Source organism: Micropterus salmoides, unplaced genomic scaffold (assembly GCF_014851395.1).
Source record: "Micropterus salmoides isolate LMB-PRFRI ecotype aquatic unplaced genomic scaffold, ASM1485139v1 Ms_hic_scaffold_11, whole genome shotgun sequence".
NCBI lineage: Eukaryota > Metazoa > Chordata > Actinopteri > Centrarchiformes > Centrarchidae > Micropterus > Micropterus salmoides.
The window spans coordinates 233,124-256,284 of record NW_024040152.1 but is presented as its reverse complement, the minus strand read 5'-3'; the positions used below and the strand labels follow the sequence as shown (position 1 = coordinate 256,284).

General features: G+C 41.5%; 1 protein-coding gene across 1 annotated transcript in view; it reads right to left on the bottom strand.

Moving 5' to 3' along the window:
• Window positions 1-6,976: 6,976 nt before the first annotated feature.
• Window positions 6,977-23,161, bottom strand: part of tgfb2 (transforming growth factor, beta 2) — a 143,464-nt gene continuing 127,279 nt past the window's right edge. The window contains exons 6-7 of the mRNA XM_038710299.1: window positions 8,145-8,298; window positions 6,977-8,001 (exon numbers count right to left, since the gene is read on the bottom strand). Of these exons, the coding sequence (XP_038566227.1) occupies window positions 7,843-8,001; window positions 8,145-8,298 (313 nt within the window). The 3' untranslated portion in view covers window positions 6,977-7,842. The remainder of the gene's footprint in view (window positions 8,002-8,144; window positions 8,299-23,161) is intronic.

Sequence of the window (23,161 nt, the reverse complement as noted above, 5' to 3'; positions counted from 1 at the left end):
CATAATATGCCATCCCCGTTTGGTTCATTACAGTAAAGTCAGTTACAGTTGCACTACCAACTTGTACCTCACCACAACAGTTCATCTCACATCCAAAAAATGCAATAACACCACTTCATACACATTTTTCTACCAATAGTAATACTTTGGTAATTATATATTGATAATAAAAATCCCAAACAACAGCACAACAAGGTCAACACACCAAACCTTGAAGCAGATGGGCTACAGTAGCAGAAGACCACACTGGGTGCCACTCCTGTCAGCTGAGGCTCAGGCTCACCAAAACTGGGCAATAGAAGATTGGAAAAACGTTGCCTGGTCTGATGAGTCTTGATTTCAGCTGCGACATTCAGATGGTAGGGTCAGAATTTGGCGTAAACAACATAAAAGCATGGATCTATCCTGCCTTGTATCAGCGGTTTCAGGCTAGAGGTGGTGGTGTGATGATGTGGGGGATATTTTCTTGGCACACTTTGGACCCCTTATAAACATAGTTATACATGTATTCTTTATTAAGCTCATCTATAATGTGCTTAATAATTGTATTTTCATACTTTCATACATCGATTCACTGTTTATAAACGAAGTATTGTTTTAATGACAAACCATTTATATATGAGTTGTTAATGGTTCATAAGATCATTTGGAAAGTTAAAAAAATTATTACATAACTGTCTGTTTTTTGATACTTTCCTGAGAAAGAATATAAATAATCTCAGCATAACTCATAAATCTACTAGTGGCAAAGCCCAAAGGATGCTACAACCGAAGACTACCCGAAAGATGCCCCAGCTAACGTTACTGGGTAAAAGCCTCACCGTACAGTTTCTCTGAACTCCTCATCAAAACTCCAAGATCTGCGCTTCCAGAGATCTGCTGTGATGGGACCAGCAAAGGTTGCTTGGATGGTCTGTTGAAGGACACCAATCTTACTCCCCCTCTCCGTCCCCCCAGTGCTTTGATCAACCGCTAACTTGACACGTCTAATAGTGCGTGTTCATAGATGTTTTATGACACTTAATAATACTGCAATTCATGATTAATTGTGGTAGTTACTAATGGTGAGTAAAGTATTTTGAGTGAGCTCATATAAAGTGAGGACAGTCTATGCCTCATTAACCATTTACAAAAGAAATTTAACGGCAATAGATCTTCTCTAAACATTTGTTTAATTCAGGTAGTTACAAAGCATTTACTAGTTGTTAGTAAGTACTTTGTGTGAGCTCATCTAAAGTGAGGACTATCTATGCCTTACAAAGCATTTACAAATGATACTGTAACACAATCATGAGTTTTCTTCTGAACGGAAAGAGGAAACGGACACAACACAAAGTGATACAGAACATATTATTTATTACAAAATGCCTTTTAGCCATTCTTTGATAAACCATTGCTGCATAAACAGGCCACTTCCGCTGCAGACCTCTTCTGTCAGGCCACCTCCACTGTCAGCCTGGTCAGGACAGGAAATACACGCAAAAACTACAAAATAAAAGCATGCAATTTGAGAGGAAACACATTAAAAATTATAAAGTTTAATCACGTAGACATAGGGAGAGGGTTTTTGTTGTTGATTTATATTTAATTATTTAGTCAACATTGTAACGGGAAACTAGCAGGCTAATTCCTTAAATATAGCATATTGATTTGAGCCTATTCTACTAGCAACAAAGCCGACTGTATATCGCTTCAATCATTCAACTAGTAACTATCTTTTTTTACAGGCACAATTTATTTATTCTGTCAAAATATGACGTTAATTCCGTTTATACAGCTAGCCACATCCATTCAATTCACAGAAAAACATCATCGTTGATTAAGAGTGCAACTTAGCCTCTCTTCAAAGGTAAATTATGAATGAGAAGTGTGTGTGTGTTTCTTTTAGGATGACTGGAAGAGTAATATACTATGGCATTTTACTGCAATCATCTGAATTTAATAGGAAAAACGGATGACTGTGGAAACTGGACTACAATTTGAGCTTCGTGGGAGTCTGTAGTATAATGGACGTTACCAGCGGGATTAAATTCCCGTGAGTTGGAATGAGCTAGATACATGAAACTTGCGGGAATAACTGGAAATGGTGTGCATCAGCTTCCGTAGAAATATGAACTCAATCGGCCACATGGTGGCGCTGTAAATAAGGCTTAAAAATGCAAACTTTGAAAGGCCATGCCTCTTACACCGTAAGTGACTTAAAATTTCTCACACAGGTGCAGCTTAATGTGTTCTACAAAAAAGCCTCTGGCACCATTAAGGTCCGACTATAAAATTTTCCCGCCATGAAAATCACATTTTTGACATCTCCTCCTAAACCATAGCTCCGATTGCAACCAAATTTTCAGTGAATCATCATTCGATCAAGCCCATTAAAAGTTGTATAAAGCATGTCAATATCTCAATTACCTTTCAAGATATGGACCAATGAACTTTGAAAGGGGCATGGCTCTGGACATAAATGAACATAAATCAGCAACTGTAGGGCCAATCATCACAAAACTCACAGGATATGTTCGGATAGGTGCCTCGGATAGATATATCGATCAAGCCAGATGAAAGTCATCAGTTAGCTAAACTTCAAATGTGCCTTCAGGATGTTAAAACCTGGATGACCTGTAATTTTCTAATGTTTAACTCAGATAAAACTGAAGTTATTGTTCTGGGGCCCAAGCACCTCCGTGACGCATTGTCTAAAGATATAGTTTCCCTTGATGGCATCGCCCTGGCCTCCAGCACCACTGTGAGGAATCTTGGAGTTATCTTTGATCAGGACATGTCGTTTAAGTCTCACATTAAGCATATTTCAAGGACCGCCTTTTTTCACCTATGTAATATTGCGAAAATCAGGAACATCCTGTCTAAAAATGATGCTCGAAAAAGTCCATTAAGACTCTTCAGCTGGTCCAGAATGCTGCAGCACGTGTTCTGACAGGAACCAGGAAAAGAGATCACATTTCTCATGCATTGGCTTCCAGTAAAATCTATAATAGAATTTAAAATCATTCTTCTTACCTACAAAGCTCTTAATGGTCAGGCACCATCTTATCTTAAAGAGCTTTTCAATTCAATTTTATTTACATTGCGCCAAATCACATCAACAGTTATCTCAGTCTAGACCGTACTCTATGATGTTATTTACAGAAGCCCAACAATTCCCACCAAGAGCAGCACTAGGCGACAGAGGCAAGGAAAAACTTCCTTTTAAGAGGCAGAAACCTCGAGCAGAACCATGGCTCAGGGTGGGCGGCCATCTGCCTCGACCGGTTGGGGGTGAAGGAGAGAGAGAGAGAGAGAGAGAGAGGAACAGAGAGAGAGAGAGCAGGAGAGGAACAGAGACAGAGAGCAGGAGAGGAACAGAGAGAAAAAGAGAGGGATGGAAGGAGAGAGAGGGGAGAGAGGCAGCCTACACAATATACACACACAGAAGTACAGACAGTAAAGGTGATGTTGCTATAGTAGTGTTAATGATAACAATCGTAATGTTAATGATTATAACAATAATAACAATAGGACTAGTAACAATAGTCTGAAATTTCTTTGATGGTTATGAACCCGCAAATATTATTTTGTATTTAACTTTGTTGTATTGTATCACATTTTATTGTGAAGCACTTTGTGATTTTTATCTTGAAAGGTACAATACAAATAAAATTTACTTACTTACATACTTACTTACTCTTAAAATGAATTTCACAAAGAGAGCAGTCTTGACCTGCTATATATGAAAAGTGCAATGCGATAACTTCTGTTCTGAATTGGCGCTATATAAATAAAATAAAAAAGAAACATGCTGCAGCAACCTGATTTAAATATCACAAGCAAATCAGAAAGAACACTCATAACATGGAGTTACTTTGAAATTTTAATAATTTATTTAACACTAGATCACCACAGCAGTACTGTGTTACAGCGTAGTGGGTTTTATCATCAGCATCATCATCATCATCATCATCATCGTACTAAATGCCCAAAGAGGCTGGGGTCTGGTCACCTACATCAACACTCCTCATTTGATAAGGGTGGGGGCCCTGACTAATAAAACTAGGTATTATAATAGTAAAATTAAAACAGCATCAGTGCAATTTGTTTTATAAAGAAATACAAAGATGACAGACAGCTTTTGCAAGTTTGTGGGTGAAATAAAACTTTTATGTTGCAGCAGACAATACACTGATGACACTACAAAACACTACTACAGAGCTGTTACTGGTTGGATAGATTTTGTAATATTTTTGGCTCTAAGAGCATTTTTTGAAGGTCACATGTACTCTTCATTAACACATTCTGTTTTTTCATCACACTAATTGCCAACAGCTTTTCTCCAAACACAGCTCCATCATCACCTAAAAAAACCCACAACATCTTCTTTCTCTGAACGCAGACTGTTCAAAACTAGTGTGGACTGAATCTGTGGCAGATAATTCTTAAGCTTATAAAATGGCATCATTTCTTTGAGTTTTCTCTATGTGTGGAAAGTCTCTAATTGTTCAACAGCAATCACTGCTTAGCACAGCCAGTATATACTAAATGGGACAAAGTTGGGTCTAATTTTCGTACTTATCTTTTGGTTACAACAACAGTGTACTTGTGCCGTTAGCACTGATACCTCATAGCAAGAAGGTTCTGGGCTTGAACTTGTGTAGAGTTTGCAGGTCCTCCCCGTGTCGTGCAAGTTTCCTCCAACAGTCCAAGGACATGTAAGTTAACTGCTGACTCTAAATTGCCTGTAGGTGTGACTGTGAGTGTGAATGGTTGTATATCAGCCCTGTGATTGACAGGCTACCTGCCCCCAGCGACCCTCTAGAGGATTAGCGCATATAGCTGATGGATGGAACTTTGTATTTAATAGGGCTGTCAACCCGAAATTCAAACTACAAATTTAAATATTCTATCTGTATGATCTGTTCAATTTCAGAATTCACAATCTCTAAGTACATAAGGACGTATGAACAGGTAATCATGTCATCAAACGATTTGATGAGTAAGGAAGCATATACTGATACTGATGCAGGTGAGGCTATTTTACATATTGTTGCTGACTGGCGTTTCCTGACAGGAGAAAATGACGGTTAAAGCAAGCAAATTTGTTGTCAGTCTGGTAGTAAATTTACAGTGTAGGTCACAGTGTGTCCGATAATAAAATGGATGTCTGTTGTTTCCCCAACTGCTGGAAAGTGAAGGCAGTTAGTGCCAGCTAACCTCTGCCTGAGCTTCAGACTCTGGAACTCTGAAACTGGAAGCTCAGCAGGACTGGATGGGTCACACGCAGTAGTATGTTTTTAAAAGGAAAGTACATGAACTCACACTGCAGGGAAAATATTTATAAATAACTGAAATAACTGGCATGGTAAAATTACATCAGTAAGAGGCTCTGAATTTTGGTTTTGATTACTTTTCAATTAATCGTCCAGCCCTAGGTCAAAATTGAAGGGGTCTGTAAACTGTATGAACTTAATACAATGTAAGCGAGCTATATACTTGACTCGCTTCCAATAACCATTGTTTCACTAGCTTCTGTAAGGCAATGTAATCTCTCTAGCAGAGGGATTCTTTCATCTGTTTCAAATGTTTCTAGGGGTTTGTCATCAACATTCTAAAAGTATCTGCTACTAGAACACTTGCTATGAGCATCTAACCCTTCATGATATAATAGAATAAAAAGAAATTGTGAGCCTAGAGCCCACAAAAATGTTTACTTGCATGTCATTGTAACTATCCGTTATTCCTTTATCCATGATACCCTCCATGCTCTCTTCTATCAATCAACTTTTTTAGGTATAATCTCTGCTGTCTACGCAGTTTTGCCCTGCCTGAACGCGACTGACCTCAGCTGCTGATGTAAAAACGTAAATATTAAATAAACATTATTTTCTTTAAAATGTACTGTTCTTATCTAGATATAACGAATGAAGCATACAACATACTGTTGAGCAAGTTTATGTCCCATAATTGATGTTCAGTAATTATGTGTTATTAATAACAAACACAGAAATTCAGGTTTTACTGCTTTCTAAAATGTAATACAAATGATGGCCAGCTACAAAAATAAGACCACTGTTATAATAGAGCGGAAATCCTTTAAGGTGATGTTTTTGTTTTGTTCTTGTGGTGGCTTTTTCATGCAGTTATCAAAATGAATATATTAACATCTGTAAACTACAAAATAGAGTAGATATTATATATCATCAGTGCGAGGTTGAAGGTATCCACTTCTCTACCTGGGTCAAAATTTGCAGGATGCTTAACCATGAACATCTTAAATAGCAAAACAATGAAAAGGTTTAGAGAATGACAAAGGATAACAAACAAAGACCAACACAGAAATGAGGATGTGTGACTGTGAAAGCTGTGGAGGGCTAAGGTGAAGTGTGGGCAGATGGTGAAGGTGGGGCTGTGTTATTTTCAGGACTTATTTCACACATGCACACTTATAACTTATACTTCCAGTGTTTGCCTTACTTTCATGTCTCGGTGTGACAATTGTGTGAGTGATGCATGTTGACAGGGTCTTCAAAATGCAAAAAGGACACACCTGTACAAAAGCCACATCTGTGTCATTGTATGTGTATGTATTTGTTTTTACGTATATGTACTGTGCAGTGGGATCACAATAATCAAAATTTTCTCATGACTTTAATACCAATGCTAAATATTATTTTATGAACATTCAATGTCTTCTAATTGTGGCCCTGATATGTAATAAGCAGGACATTTTACAGTTGAAAACAATTGCATGTGATGTGAACTGTTTCTAAATGACCAGCAGTTTTTTGTAAACTGTGCTGTTGGCTTGGCATCAGCCAGTTCATAATGACATAACCTGGATCCCATTCTAATGATCTGTATTTGTATAGCCTTTCTAGTCTTTTCGACCACTCAAAGCTCTTTTACACTACATCTGCATTCACCAGTCATACACATTCATACACTGAGCCTAAGTGCTCAAACGGAAACTAACATTCACACTCACTCATACACTGGCGGTTCAGTATCTTGCCCAAGGAACCTCCGACACGCAACCAGGGGGAGCCAGGGATTGAACCGCCGACCTTCCGATTAACGGCCAACCCGCTCTACCTCCTGAGCCACAGCCGCCCCACCCCGCCTGTTTCATCTGGTTTATAAACTGTTGCCAGGAGCCAAAAATGGGACATTTTCACTTAAAGACAACATTGATATTGAAATCCTTGTCCTTATATTTGAAAATATGTATGTTGTTTCGTGGTTTTCAGTTGCCAGAGAATAATAATTAAATATAAAACATTTTTTGTAGTGAGAGGCGTCTTTTTCCCTGTTGTTTTCTGGGCAGTAAGAATTTTGTGCACTGCTAATACAACCTGACTGCATGCAACGTCATTTGCATTATTTCCTATAGTCCATTCAGATCAGATTTGTGAGTTAACGTCACAGCAAAATCATGGTAGGCAACCTGCTCTGGGTTTTGCATGTTGACATTGGATGGCCAACAGCTCCTGATGCTTGCCAAGAATTACACAACAAACTACAGGCAAACTGCAACCCAAACTCAACATGAAAATCTCTGTACACAATGTGCTTGTCGTTAGGCAGTGTAAACCAAATTCTGCAATGTAACCCTGTACCTATGATACTGAGCATTGGTATCAAAGTCATGTATCATGACAGCACTGGTCATTGAACAAGCATTGAATTGTTCTGTACCTCATACCACTCCTGACTATGCCTGTATGAAGTATAATAGCACATGTAAGAGAAAGTACAGTTGTGGTTTGAATGTATGTATGTAAGTGCAGTGGGCATATGTGTGTGTGTTTGTGTGAAGGACGGAGAGAGAGTGTTGGTGCTGGCTTGTAAGGGCCTCTAGCTGCACTTGCAGGACTTGACCTTCATATTGGAGAGCTGCTCTATTTTGGGGGACTTGCCGATGTAGTAGAGGATGGTGAGAGGCTCCAGGTCCTGGGAGACACAGCAGGGAGATGCTGATGCTTCAGGGTTGATGGTGTTATACAGGCCTAATACCTGGAACACAAGAATTGAACCCATTCTATAAAGAAAATATGAACTAAAGTAAGGTAGAACAAAACATAACCCTCACATTGATGAACTTGCTAACTCAGATCACATAGATTGTTTAATCTTGGACCCTGTCCCTCATACTGTACCTTGGAATGCTGGGTGTCGGCGCTCCACAGATATGGACAGGCCCCGGCACAGAAGTTGGCCTCATAGCCTTTTGGCTCATGGATCCACCTCCAGCCTAGGTCTTTCTTAAAATCGATGTAGAGTGACCGTAAGCAGCAGTTGTCTTGAACATTTCTACAAAAAGGTGAAGGGGAGATGTAAATCGTGGTGCAGAGTTTTTGCCAGTGTGCACACTTTGACCACACCCCCAAAGCGCAGCAGTGAGTGAGACATGCAGAGACAGCTGGGCTTCACTTCACAGACTATGGTGTTCTATTTAGTATAGGCTTCACCCTCTAAGGCTATCGTTATTGGGTTTACCCCTCCGCGCGCCTGCACGGCACTGAGAAAAGTTGTCTACGCCCACCCACAGTGTGGGCCTCTCCTATGTCCACATCCTTGTATATATACAACATTGAGACCTGGCCTGGCTCCCATTTTTCTTCAGCACTGAGCTGTTTAAAGAAAAGAAGATTTACAGTTAGAAAAGAAGAACAATGCCTTCCAGCAAGTCGGCCTGAGTGGGGTGGGATCGTGGAACATCGGCCGAGGGCTCAATCCCAGGTCACGATGCTTGGTCTGCGCCCTTCTCTCCCCTGAAGAGATGCAGCGCCAGATCCGCCGTGCGAATCATTTTGCCAGTAAGGACATGGACGTGTGATGGTCCACCCACTCTCTGGACGAGGCCCTCAACCTGTTACCGGAAGAGTGGGAGTCCCCCAGCGGCTCCCCGTTTCCCCAGTCCCAACCTCCAGTGATGCCGGCCTCGACGTTGCTATGTTCCCGGGGCAAGCGATCATTAGCCTACCAGGATGCTAACGTCAGGCTAACGTTGAGCTAACAGGAATCTAACCTGTAGCTGACATGCGATCTGCCTCTGGATCAGCCGATCAGGGAGACACCGTGTGTCCACGATACTCCACATTATTTGTGGCTAATGACATCTAGCAACCGGATTGGCCCACCCGCGTCGACTGCTTGCAGCTGGCCCACCCTCGTCGACAGGTAAGCTATAAGTTGGAAAAACCTGTGTGTTCAATGTTGTTGCTCCTTTTGTGGAAGTGGTTGAACAAACGCTGTCTGTGCCTGTCTCAGTCGAACCAGCCACACCAAGCACACATTTCCCACACTGTGTGAGCCAGCTGCCGTTAGCCAGGTTGCTAACCAGGCAATCTTACACACCCCTCCTCACAGAAACTGTGTATGAGCCTACAACAGTGGACTTCATGCTTCATGTGGACAGAACACTTACGTTGACGGACGGACGTTGCTGACGTACTGAGGTAAGCGTGTCGACTCATTTCCGTTTCCGGTGCTTGTGTGTTGGTACCGTGTTGTGCTGCTCTCGCTAAATACCAGTTACATTTGTTAGATTACAGTGGCCAACTGTCCGCTAAACACTTATTCTTACAGTAATTTTGCCTAAGCACTCACAGTTCTTTCCATCTGAGTGACTGATGTTCAATCTCATAGTTGTTCAAAAGTTTTGGTAGCTACAGTACTTTAGCTTAGCCGTTAGCGACTTTAGCTTAGCAGCTAGCGATGGCTTCTCCATCTCTCTCTCCTACTTTCTCCTGCTCAGTGTGTCAGATGTTCAGTTAATTCTCTGCCTCCTTTAGCGGTAATGGTACGTGTAACAAGTGTAGTTTATTTTTAGACATGGAGACGAGGCTCAGTGATTTAGAAGTCCGGCTCCGCACCTTGGTAGATCAGTCTTTAGCTACTGTAGCTAGCCAGTCCCCGGTAGTCGGTGCGGAACGGCCTGAGTTAGCCTGTGGTAGCCGTACCCCGGCATCTCCTGAGCAGCCAGGAAGGGGTGGCTGGGTGACTGTCCGAAGGAGGAATAGTCGTAAGCATTCAAAGCCCACGGGGCATCATCAACCTGTTCACGTTTCTAACAGATTTTCCCCACTCAGCGACACACCCGCTGAGAAACCAACTCTGATCATTGGCAGCTCCATTTTGAGAAACGTGAAGTTAGCGAAGCCAGCGGCCATAGTTAAGTGCATCCCTGGGGCCAGAGCGGGCGACATTGAGTCTTATTTGAAACTGCTGGCTAAGGATAAATGTCAATACAGTAAAATTGTTATTCAAGTCGGCGGTAATGACTCCCGGTTACGCCAATCGGAGGTCACTAAGATTAATGTTGAGTCGGTGTGTACATATGCAATAACACCGTAGTTTTCTCTGGACCCCTGCCAAATCTGACCAGTGATGACATGTATAGGTTGTCGAGGTGGTGTCCAGCAAACGATGTGGGCTTTGTAGATCATTGGCAGACCTTCTGGGGAAGACCTGGTCTGATTCGGAGAGACGGCATCCATCCCACTTGGGAAGGAGCAGCTCTCATTTCTAGAAATCTGGCCAAAATATATTAGTGGACCAAATCCATGACAACCCAGAGTTGAGACCAGGAGGAAGTCGCATCTAACACACTTCTCTGCCCTTCTAATTGAGCAGTTACTCACCAAAAACCCTACGCAGAGTCGCAGTCTAACACACTTCTCTGTTCCTCCATTTCAGGAGTTACTTAGTGAAAATCCTATAGTGAAGGTGTCTGTCCCTCGACCATCGAAATTATTTAAATCAAAGGTAAACAGAAGAGGAGCTGTGCATAAAAACCTCATAAAAATTAAAACCACAAGAGCAATAGTGCAAACTAAAAAAAAAAATTAAATGTGGAAACATCAGATCTCTTTCTCCCTAAATGAACTAATATCAGATTATGATATTGATTTATTTTGTCTTACTGAAACCTGGCTGGGTAATGGAGAATATGTTAGCCTAAATTAATCCACCCCTCCCAGTCATATTAATACTCACATTCCTTGAGGCACAGGCCGAGGAGGTGAAGTTGCAGCTATCTTCGACTCTAGCCTACTAATCAGCTCTAAATCTAAACTAAACTATAACTCATTTGAAAGCCTTGTTCTTAGTCTTTCGCACCTAAGTTGGAAATCACTGCAACCAATTCTTTTCATTATAGTGTACCGAGCACCTGGCCCGTACTCTGAATTCTTATTAGGGCACGAGCACGACCGTGTGAGGTCCCTATTGAATTTGCTAAGATTATATATATATATTTAGGGCCCGAGCACGACCGTGTGAGGTCCCTATTGAATTTGCTAAGAATATTAGGGCCCGAGCACGACCGTGTGAGGTCCCTATTGAATTTTCTAAGATCATTAGGGCCCGAGCACGACCGTACAAGGTCCCTATTGAATTTGCTAAGATTATTAGGGCCCAAGCACGACCGTGTGAGGTCCCTATTGAATTTGCTAAGATTATATATATTTTTTAGGGCCCGAGCACGACCGTGTGAGGTCCCTATTGAATTTGCTCAGATTATATATTTTTAGGGCCCGAGCACGACTGTGCGAGGTCCCTATTGAATTTGCTAAGATTTTTTTTTTTTTTAGGGCCCGAGCACGACCGTGTGAGGTCCCTATTGAATTTGCTAAGATTATTTTTTTTAGGGCCCGAGCACGACTGTGCGAGGTCCCTATTGAAATTGCTTGGATTATTAGGGCCCGAGCACGACCGTGTGAGGTCCCTATTGAATTTGCTAAGATTATTTTTTATTTTTTGGGCCCGAGCACGACCGTGTGAGGTCCCTATTGAATTTGCTCGGATTATTTATTTATTTATATTTTTTTTTTAGGGCCCGAGCACGACCGTGTGAGGTCCCTATTGAATTTGCTCGGATTATATATATATATATATATATTTAGGGCCCGAGCACGACCGTGCGAGGTCCCTATTGAATTTGCTCGGATTATTATTATTATTAGGGCCCGAGCACGACCATTTGAGGTCCCTATTGAATTTGCTCGGATTATATATATATATATATATATTTTTTTTTTCTGCAAAGTAGGCTCAACTGACATGGTGTAAACATTCTCGAAAACTCACCAAAATTTGCAAAGATGTCAGAACCGGTGAAAAATTTTGTATTCTACAAGTTTCGCACATGGGCGTTGCAAAATGACTCGCTAGCGCCACCTAGAAAATTGGAAAAAATTAGCCCCTCGTTCATGTACGAAATTTTCTGGAGACATGTATCATATCAAGACGCACAAAAAAGCCTCAAGAACCCATAGCCTAAAGTCAACAGGAAGTCGGCCATTTTGAATTTTACGGCCATTTTTGGATGATTTACACACTTCGTACTTTAACGAACTCCTCCTAGGGATTTGGTCGGATCGACGTCAAATTTCTGCTGTGCCTTCTAAAGGCATTGACGATGAAACGTTGTGCTATTTGCGCGTTTTCGTCAATGGGCGTGTCCGTGGCGTCGATGATTTGCTATGAAACAGGAAGTTGTTGTAACTTCAGTGTACATGCTCACATCTGGACCAAACTGTACATCTAGGATGAGAGTCCCGCCCTGAACACATGTACATGCCGACATTAACCCACAGTCATAGCGCCACCTGCTGGCAATAGAAAGTGACCTTTAACGAAGCAGCCCCCGCCGCATGTTTCACCTATGTGCACGAATTTTCTGCGGTACGTGTATCTTGTCCAGATGCACAAAAAAGTCTCTTGGAGCCATAGCCTAAACCCAACAGGAAGTCGGCCATTTTGAATTTTACGTCAAATTTTGGATGATTAACACACTCCGTACTTTAACGAACTCCTCCTAGGGATTTAGTCCGACCGACCTCAAATTTCTGCTGTGCCTTCTAAAGGCATTGAAGATGAAAAGTTGTGCTATTTGCAAGTTTTCGTCAATGGGCGTATCCGTGGCGTGGCGTCAAAGATCAACTCTTCGCCATGACACGGAAGTTGTTGTAACTTCAGTGTACATGCTCACATCTGGACCAAACTGTACATCTAGGATGAGAGTCCCGCCCTGAACACATGTACATGCCGACATTCACCCACAGTCATAGCGCCACCTGCTGGCAATAGAAAGTGACTTTTAACGAAGCAGCCCCCGCCGCACGTTTCACCTATGTGCACGAATTTTCTGTGGTACGTGTATCTTGTCCAGACGCACAAAAAAGTCTCTTGGAGCGATGCCCTAAAACCAACAGGAAGTCGGCCATTTTGAATTTTACGTCAAATTTTGGATGATTTACACACTCCGTACTTTAACGAACTCCTCCTAGGGATTTAGTCCGACCAACTTCAAATTTCTGTTGTGCCTTCTAAAGGCATTGAAGATGAAAAGTTGTGCTATTTGCGAGTTTTCGTCAATGGGCGTGTCCATGGCGTGGCGTCAAAGATCAAGTCTTTGCCATGACACAGGAAGTTGTTGTAACTTCAGTGTACATGCTCACATCTGGACCAAACTGTACATCTAGGATGAGAGTCCCGCCCTGAACACATGTACATGCCGACATTCACCCACAGTCATAGCGCCACCTGCTGGCAATAGAAAGTGACCTTTAACGAAGCAGCCCCCGCCGCATGTTTCACCTACGTGCACGAATTTTCTGTGGTACGTGTATCTTGTCCAGACGCACAAAAAAGTCTCTTGGAGCGATGCCCTAAAACCAACAGGAAGTCGGCCATTTTGAATTTTACGTCAAATTTTGGATGATTTACACACTTCGTACTTTAACGAACTCCTCCTAGGGATTTAGTCCGACCGACCTCAAATTTGTGCTGTGCCTTCTAAAGGCATTGAAGATGAAAAGTTGTGCTATTTGCAAGTTTTCGTCAATGGGCGTGTCCGTGGCGTGGCGTCAAAGATCAACTCTTCGCCATGACACGGAAGTTGTCGTATCTTCAGTGTACATGCTCACATCTGGACCAAACTGTACATGTAGGATGAGAGTCCCGCCCTGAACACATGTACATGCTGACATTCACCCACAGTCATAGCGCCACCTGCTGGCAACAGGAAGTGACGTTTAACGAAGCAGCCCCCGCCGCACGTTTCACCTACGTGCACGAATTTTCTGTGGTACGTGTATCTTGTCCAGACGCACAAAAAAGTCTCTTGGAGCGATGCCCTAAAACCAACAGGAAGTCGGCCATTTTGAATTTTACGTCAAATTTGGATGATTTACACACTTCGTACTTTAACGAACTCCTCCTAGGGATTTAGTCCGACCGACCTCAAATTTGTGCTGTGCCTTCTAAAGGCATTGAAGATGAAAAGTTGTGCTATTTGCAAGTTTTCGTCAATGGGCGTGTCCGTGGCGTGGCGTCAAAGATCAACTCTTCGCCATGACACGGAAGTTGTCGTAACTTCAGTGTACATGCTCACATCTGGACCAAACTGTACATGTAGGATGAGAGTCCCGCCCTGAACACATGTACATGCTGACATTCACCCACAGTCATAGCGCCACCTGCTGGCAACAGGAAGTGACTTTTAACGAAGCAGCCCCCGTCGCACGATTCACCTACGTGCACGAATTTTCTGTGGTACGTGTATCTTGTCCAGACGCACAAAAAAGCCTCTTGGAGCGATGCCCTAAAATGAACAGGAAGTCGGCTATTTTGAATTTTACGTCAAATTTTGGATGATTTACACACTTCGTACTTTAACGAACTCCTCCTAGGGATTTAGTCCGACCGACTTCAAATTTCTGCTGTGCCTTCTAAAGGCATTGAAGATGAAAAGTTGTGCTATTTGCGAGTTTTCGTCAATGGGTGTGTCCGTGGCGTGGCGTCAGAGATCAAGTCTTCGCCATGACACAGGAAGTTGTTGTAACTTCAGTGTACATGCTCACATCTGAACCAAACTTTACGTGCTTGATAACTCTCCCACCCCGTTATGGAGGACCGATCCTGACACAGTCAGAAATAAATACAGAAATAAATAAATGCTCAATAAATAAATAAGCATCCAATTAAATACACAAAAAATAAAGTAAATAAATAAATGTAGGTAGTAATTAAATTATACAAGGAGACATAAATGTATATATTTTAATTAGTGCCTTTACTTATTCACCTTTGTTATAATTACCTTATTTGTTTATTCAACTTTATTTATTACTAATTTTTTAATGTATTTATTATGTGTGTGTTTTAATATTTTTGTCTGTTTTATTCTTCCTTTGTATTTATTTACCTTATTTATTTTCACCCATGGTATTTATTTCTGCCTGTCTTTTTTAAATTTTTGTATGCATTTCTGCCTCATTATGCAAATGAGGAGGGGCTGTGTCTCAAGGGGTCATCTTCTCTGCTATTGGTGGACCAGTCAGACAGGAGAGCTCCTACTCTGCCTGCAGACATCAACGATCTTGCCCCTCACACAGTCAGATGGCTTCCTTCAGTGCGCTGAGGTGTTTAACAACTCTGAAGACAATACTACCAGCAATGTCTTCCTTCTCTTTTCACGTAGACGCTCCGACAGACAGTGCTTTCAGTTTGCTGCATGCATGGACACAGAACTGCGGTATAGGGAGAAGCACACGGTCAGCTGGCTGCAGCTAAATCTGGAGTGCACTCGTATTCAATTCTGTATGGTAAATTCAGTTTTAACGGAGCAGAGCGAGCTGACAGGCAGAGTTAGAGACTTTTTCTGTCCGTTTCTCTCTTTACAAAGACGCATGTTGCAGTCAGAGTCTTCTCTGAGATGCGAGCACGACATACAACACAATTTATCAAATTACACAACGGATATACAGTATGAAAATAAGATTGATTGGATTATACTCACAGGAAGTATAAAACCTCTTACATGGTCTATTAAAAGTAAAGTAACACAAAAATGTCAGGGAAATTACTTTACTTAGATTTAAGTACTGCAGTTGTACATTTGAAATACCTTCCTACCTTTCTGATAGGAAGCCTTCTTGAGGTGGTATAAAACATTTCTTCTTATATTCTGATTTGAGTTGTGGACAACTATGACCACATGAATTAAAAAAACATTTCACTGCCCAAGTCAGCTATAACACAAGTCTTGTTCATCAGACTACATGCTGTACAGTATTTGTACAGATTTTGTCCCAGGATTTATTATGCATTTCTTCTTCTTCGTTGCATGATTTAGAATAATAAGGTGAGAAATGGGTCTATTCTGAGTTCATCCTGCACTGCAGCAGCTAATAAAGTCCATTTAATCCCAAAAACGCTTTTCTTTTAGGCAGGCTGGAGCAGAAAACAACTCACCTTTCTCAAGTTGTACAGTAATGTCACATGTGTATGAAGGTGGATCAAACAAGCTAATCTTAAATGTCAAAGTAGAGAGGAGCCTAGTAGGCCTATTTATTTTCATTCATTACACAATATGAATAAGCTATGCAGACAGTTGTAAAGAAAGAACATCTTTTTCTTCTGTTCTCTACTTGTTATAGTTACACAGTATTAGGGGTGTGGGCTGTATTAAAAGTATCCACTGTTCTCCCATGCTCTAACACACAGTAACGATGAAATGTGTGCTGTTCTCACATTCTTCCTCTGTATGTACACATAAACAACAAGGCAGGGAAATATAAAAGGAATTTATTTTATTGTTTGGGTACATTATTGTTCAGTGTACATGCTCACATCTGAAACAAACTTTACGTGCTTGATAACTCTCCCACCCCGCAGACATCTACACGCCAATACCGATTTATATTCATAGCGGCAAGTGCTATGTAGCTCCACATAGGGGACACAGGAAGTGACATATAACACCTTCATGCGGCGTCGGAACCGCGTAGGAAATTCACAGCCGCACCGGCAGAGCTCCAGAATATGCAACTCGGCCGGTCACGCGGACGCGCTACAAGTGCGAGGGCCCGCCCAACGCTGCTTGCAGCTTTAATTAGGGCCGAGCACGACCGTGTATTCTCGAAAACTCACCAAAATTTGCAAACATGTCAGAACCGGTGAAAATTTCGTATTCTACAAGTTTCGCACATGGGCGTTGCAAAATGACTCGCTAGCGCCACCTAGAAAATTGGAAAAAATTAGCCCCTCGTTCACGTTCAACCTACATGTACGAAATTTTCTGGGGACATGTATCATATCAAGACGCACAAAAAAGCCTCAAGAACCCATAGCCTAAAGTCAACAGGAAGTCGGCCATTTTGAATTTTACGGCCATTTTGGATGATTTACACACTTCGTACTTTAACGAACTCCTCCTAGGGATTTAGTCGCATCGACGTCAAATTTCTGCTGTGCCTTCTAAAGGCATTGACGATGAAAAGTTGTGCTATTTGCGCGTTTTCGTCAATGGGCGTGTCCGTGGCGTCAATGATTCGCTATGAAACAGGAAGTTGTTGTAACTTCAGTGTACATGCTCACATCTGGACCAAACTGTACATCTAGGATGATAGTAAAAAAAAAACCTTGCAAATGTGTGCTGTTCTCACATTCTTCCTCTGTATGTACACATAAACAACAAGGCAGGGAAATATAAAAGGAATTTATTTTATTGTTTGTGTACATTATTGTTCAGTGTACATGCTCACATCTGAAACAAACTTTACGTGCTTGATAACTCTCCCACCCCGCAGACATCTACACACCAATACCGATTTATGTTCATAGCGGCAAGTGCTATGTAGCTCCACATAGGGGACACAGGAAGTGACATATAGCACCTTCATGCGGCGTCGGAACCGCGTAGGAAATTCACAGCCGCACCGGCAGAGCTCCAGAATGTGCAACTCGGCCGGCTCACGCACGGACGCGCTACAAGTGCGAGGGCCCGCCCAACGCTGCTTGCAGCTTTAATTAGGGCCCGAGCACGACCGTGTGAGGTCCTATTGAATTTGCTCGGATATATATATTTTTTTTTTTTGCATGCTGGCAACAGAAAGTGACCTTTAACGAAGCAGCCCCCGCCGCACGTTTCACTTACGTGCACGAATTTTCTGTGGTACGTGTATCTTGTCCAGACGCACAAAAAAGTCTCTTGGAGCCATAGCCTAAACCCAACAGGAAGTCGGCCATTTTGAATTTTACGTCAAATTTTGGATGATTTACACACTTCGTACTTTAACGAAATCCTCCTAGGGATTTCGTCCGACCGACCTCAAATTTCTGCTGTGCCTTCTAAAGGCATTGAAGATGAAAAGTTGTGCTATTTGCAAGTTTTCGTCAATGGGCGTGTCCGTGGCGTGGCGTCAAAGATCACTCTTCGCCATGACACGGAAGTTGTCGTACTTCAGTGTACATGCTCACATCTGGACCAAACTGTACATGTAGGATGAGAGTCCCGCCCTGAACACATGTACATGCTGACATTCACCCACAGTCATAGCGCCACCTGCTGGCAACAGGAAGTGACTTTTAACGAAGCAGCCCCCGCCGCACGTTTCACCTACGTGCACGAATTTTCTGTGGTACGTGTATCTTGTCCAGACGCACAAAAAAGTCTCTTGGAGCCATAGCCTAAACCCAACAGGAAGTCGGCCATTTTGAATTTTACGTCAAATTTTGGATGATTTACACACTTCGTACTTTAACGAAATCCTCCTAGGGATTTCGTCCGACCGACCTCAAATTTCTGCTGTGCCTTCTAAAGGCATTGAAGATGAAAAGTTGTGCTATTTGCGAGTTTTCGTCAATGGGTGTGTCCGTGGCGTGGCGTCAGAGATCAAGTCTTCGCCATGACACAGGAAGTTGTTGTAACTTCAGTGTACATGCTCACATCTGAACCAAACTTTACGTGCTTGATAACTCTCCCACCCCGTTATGGAGGACCGATCCTGACACAGTCAGAAATAAATACAGAAATAAATAAATGCTCAATAAATAAATAAGCATCCAATTAAATACACAAAAAAATAAAGTAAATAAATAAATGTAGGTAGTAATTAAATTATACAAGGAGACATAAATGTTATATTTTAATTAGTGCCTTTACTTATTCACCTTTGTTATAATTACCTTATTTGTTTATTCAACTTTATTTATTACTAATTTTTTAATGTATTTATTTATGTGTGTGTTTTAATATTTTTGTCTGTTTTATTCTTCCTTTGTATTTATTTACCTTATTTATTTTCACCCATGGTATTTATTTCTGCCTGTCTTTTTAAATTTTTGTATGCATTTCTGCCTCATTATGCAAATGAGGAGGGGCTGTGTCTCAAGGGGTCATCTTCTCTGCTATTGGTGGACCAGTCAGACAGGAGAGCTCCTACTCTGCCTGCAGACATCAACGATCTTGCCCCTCACACAGTCAGATGGCTTCCTTCAGTGCGCTGAGGTGTTTAACAACTCTGAAGACAATACTACCAGCAATGTCTTCCTTCTCTTTTCACGTAGACGCTCCGACAGACAGTGCTTTCAGTTTGCTGCATGCATGGACACAGAACTGCGGTATAGGGAGAAGCACACGGTCAGCTGGCTGCAGCTAAATCTGGAGTGCACTCGTATTCAATTCTGTATGGTAAATTCAGTTTTAACGGAGCAGAGCGAGCTGACAGGCAGAGTTAGAGACTTTTTCTGTCCGTTTCTCTCTTTACAAAGACGCATGTTGAGTCTTCTCTGAGAGCAATGAAGTCTAGTAGATGCGAGCACCACATACAACACAATTTATCAAATTACACAACGGATATACAGTATGAAAATAAGATTGATTGGATTATACTCACAGGAAGTATAAAACCTGTTACATGCGTAACACAGTAATGTCAGGGAAATTACTTTACTTAGATTAAGTACTGCAGTTGTACATTTGAAATACCTTCCTACCTTTCTGATAGGAAGCCTTCTTGAGGTGGTATAAAACATTTCTTCTTATATTCTGATTTGAGTTGTGGACAACTATGACCACATGAATTAAAAAAATTAAACATTTCACTGCCCAAGTCAGCTATAACACAAGTCTTGTCATCAGACTACATGCTGTACAGTATTTGTGGACAGATTTTGTCCCAGGATTTATTATGCATTTCTTCTTCTTCGTTGCATGATTTAGAATAATAAGGTGAGAAATGGGTCTATTCTGAGTTCATCCTGCACTGCAGCAGCTAATAAAGTCCATTTAATCCCAAAAACGCTTTTCTTTTAGGCAGGCTGGAGCAGAAAACAACTCACCTTTCTCAAGTTGTACAGTAATGTCACATGTGTATGAAGGTGGATCAAACAAGCTAATCTTAAATGTCAAAGTAGAGAGGAGCCTAGTAGGCCTATTTATTTTCATTCATTACACAATATGAATAAGCTATGCAGACAGTTGTAAAGAAAGAACATCTTTTTCTTCTGTTCTCTACTTGTTATAGTTACACAGTATTAGGGGTGTGGGCTGTATTAAAAGTATCCACTGTTCTCCCATGCTCTAACACACAGTAACGATGAAATGTGTGCTGTTCTCACATTCTTCCTCTGTATGTACACATAAACAACAAGGCAGGGAAATATAAAAGGAATTTATTTTATTGTTTGGGTACATTATTGTTCAGTGTACATGCTCACATCTGAAACAAACTTTACGTGCTTGATAACTCTCCCACCCCGCAGACATCTACACGTCAATACCGATTTATATTCATAGCGGCAAGTGCTATGTAGCTCCACATAGGGGACACAGGAAGTGACATATAACACCTTCATGCGGCGTCGGAACCGCGTAGGAAATTCACAGCCGCACCGGCAGAGCTCCAGAATATGCAACTCGGCCGGCTCACGCGCGGACGCGCTTACAAGTGCGAGGGCCCGCCCAACGCTGCTTGCAGCTTTAATTATATTTTTTTTTTTTCTGCAAAGTAGGCTCAACTGACATGGCCTAAACATTCTCGAAAACTCACCAAAATTTGCAAACATGTCAGAACCGGTGAAAAATTTCGTATTCTACAAGTTTCGCACATGGGCGTTGCAAAATGACTCGCTAGCGCCACCTAGAAAATTGGAAAAATTAGCCCCTCGTTCACGTTCAACCTACATGTACGAAATTTTCTGGGGACATGTATCATATCAAGACGCACAAAAAAGCCTCAAGAACCCATAGCCTAAAGTCAACAGGAAGTCGGCCATTTTGAATTTTACGGCCATTTTTGGATGATTTACACACTTCGTACTTTAACAAACTCCTCCTAGGGATTTAGTCGGATCGACGTCAAATTTCTGCTGTGCCTTCTAAAGGCATTGACGATGAAAAGTTGTGCTATTTGCGCGTTTTCGTCAATGGGCGTGTCCGTGGCGTCGATGATTCGCTACGAAACAGGAAGTTGTTGTAACTTTGGTGTACATGCTCACATCTTGACCAAACTGTACATGTAGAATGAGAGTCCCGCCCTGAACACATGTACATGCCGACATTCACCCACAGTCATAGCGCCACCTGCTGGCAATAGAAAGTGACTTTTAACGAAGCAGCCCCCGCCGCATGTTTCACCTACGTGCACGAATTTTCTGTGGTACGTGTATCTTGTCCAGACGCACAAAAAAGTCTCTTGGAGCCATAGCCTAAACCCAACAGGAAGTCGGCCATTTTGAATTTTACGTCAAATTTTGGATGATTTACACACTTCGTACTTTAACGAACTCCTCCTAGGGATTTAGTCCGACCGACTTCAAATTTGTGCTGTGCCTTCTAAAGGCATTGAAGATGAAAAGTTGTGCTATTTGCGAGTTTTCGTCAATGGGTGTGTCCGTGGCGTGGCGTCAGAGATCAAGTCTTCGCCATGACACAGGAAGTTGTTGTAACTTCAGTGTACATGCTCACATCTGAACCAAACTTTACGTGCTTGATAACTCTCCCACCCCGCTATGGAGGACCGATCCTGACACAGTCAGAAATAAATACAGAAATAAATAAATGCTCAATAAATAAATAAGCATCCAATTAAATACACAAAAAAATAAAGTAAATAAATAAATGTAGGTAGTAATTAAATTATACAAGGAGACATAAATGTATATTTTAATTAGTGCCTTTACTTATTCACCTTTGTTATAATTACCTTATTTGTTTATTCAACTTTATTTATTACTAATTTTTTTAATGTATTTATTTATGTGTGTGTTTTAATATTTTTGTCTGTTTTATTCTTCCTTTGTATTTATTTACCTTATTTATTTTCACCCATGGTATTTATTTCTGCCTGTCTTTTTTAAATTTTTGTATGCATTTCTGCTCATTATGCAAATGAGGAGGGGCTGTGTCTCAAGGGGTCATCTTCTCTGCTATTGGTGGACCAGTCAGACAGGAGAGCTCCTACTCTGCCTGCAGACATCAACGATCTTGCCCCTCACACAGTCAGATGGCTTCCTTCAGTGCGCTGAGGTGTTTAACAACTCTGAAGACAATACTACCAGCAATGTCTTCCTTCTCTTTTCACGTAGACGCTCCGACAGACAGTGCTTTCAGTTTGCTGCATGCATGGACACAGAACTGCGGTATAGGGAGAAGCACACGGTCAGCTGGCTGCAGCTAAATCTGGAGTGCACTCGTATTCAATTCTGTATGGTAAATTCAGTTTTAACGGAGCAGAGCGAGCTGACAGGCAGAGTTAGAGACTTTTTCTGTCTGTTTCTCTCTTTACAAAGACGCATGTTGCAGTCAGAGTCTTCTCTGAAGAGGGCAATGAAGTCTCAGTAGTACCCGATGCGAGCACCACATACAACACAATTTATCAAATTACACAACGGATATACAGTATGAAAATAAGATTGATTGGATTATACTCACAGGAAGTATAAAACCTGTTACATGCGTAACACAGTAATGTCAGGGAAATTACTTTACTTAGATTTAAGTACTGCAGTTGTACATTTGAAATACCTTCCTACCTTTCTGATAGGAAGCCTTCTTGAGGTGGTATAAAACATTTCTTCTTATATTCTGATTTGAGTTGTGGACAACTATGACCACATGAATTAAAAAAATTAAACATTTCACTGCCCAAGTCAGCTATGACACAAGTCTTGTTCATTAGACTACATGCTGTACAGTATTTGTGGACAGATTTTGTCCCAGGATTTATTATGCATTTCTTCTTCTTCGTTGCATGGTTTAGAATATAAGGTGAGAAATGGGTCTATTCTGAGTTCATCCTGCACTGCAGCAGCTAAAAAGTCCATTTAATCCCAAAAACGCTTTTCTTTTAGGCAGGCTGGAGCAGAAACACAGTAACGATGA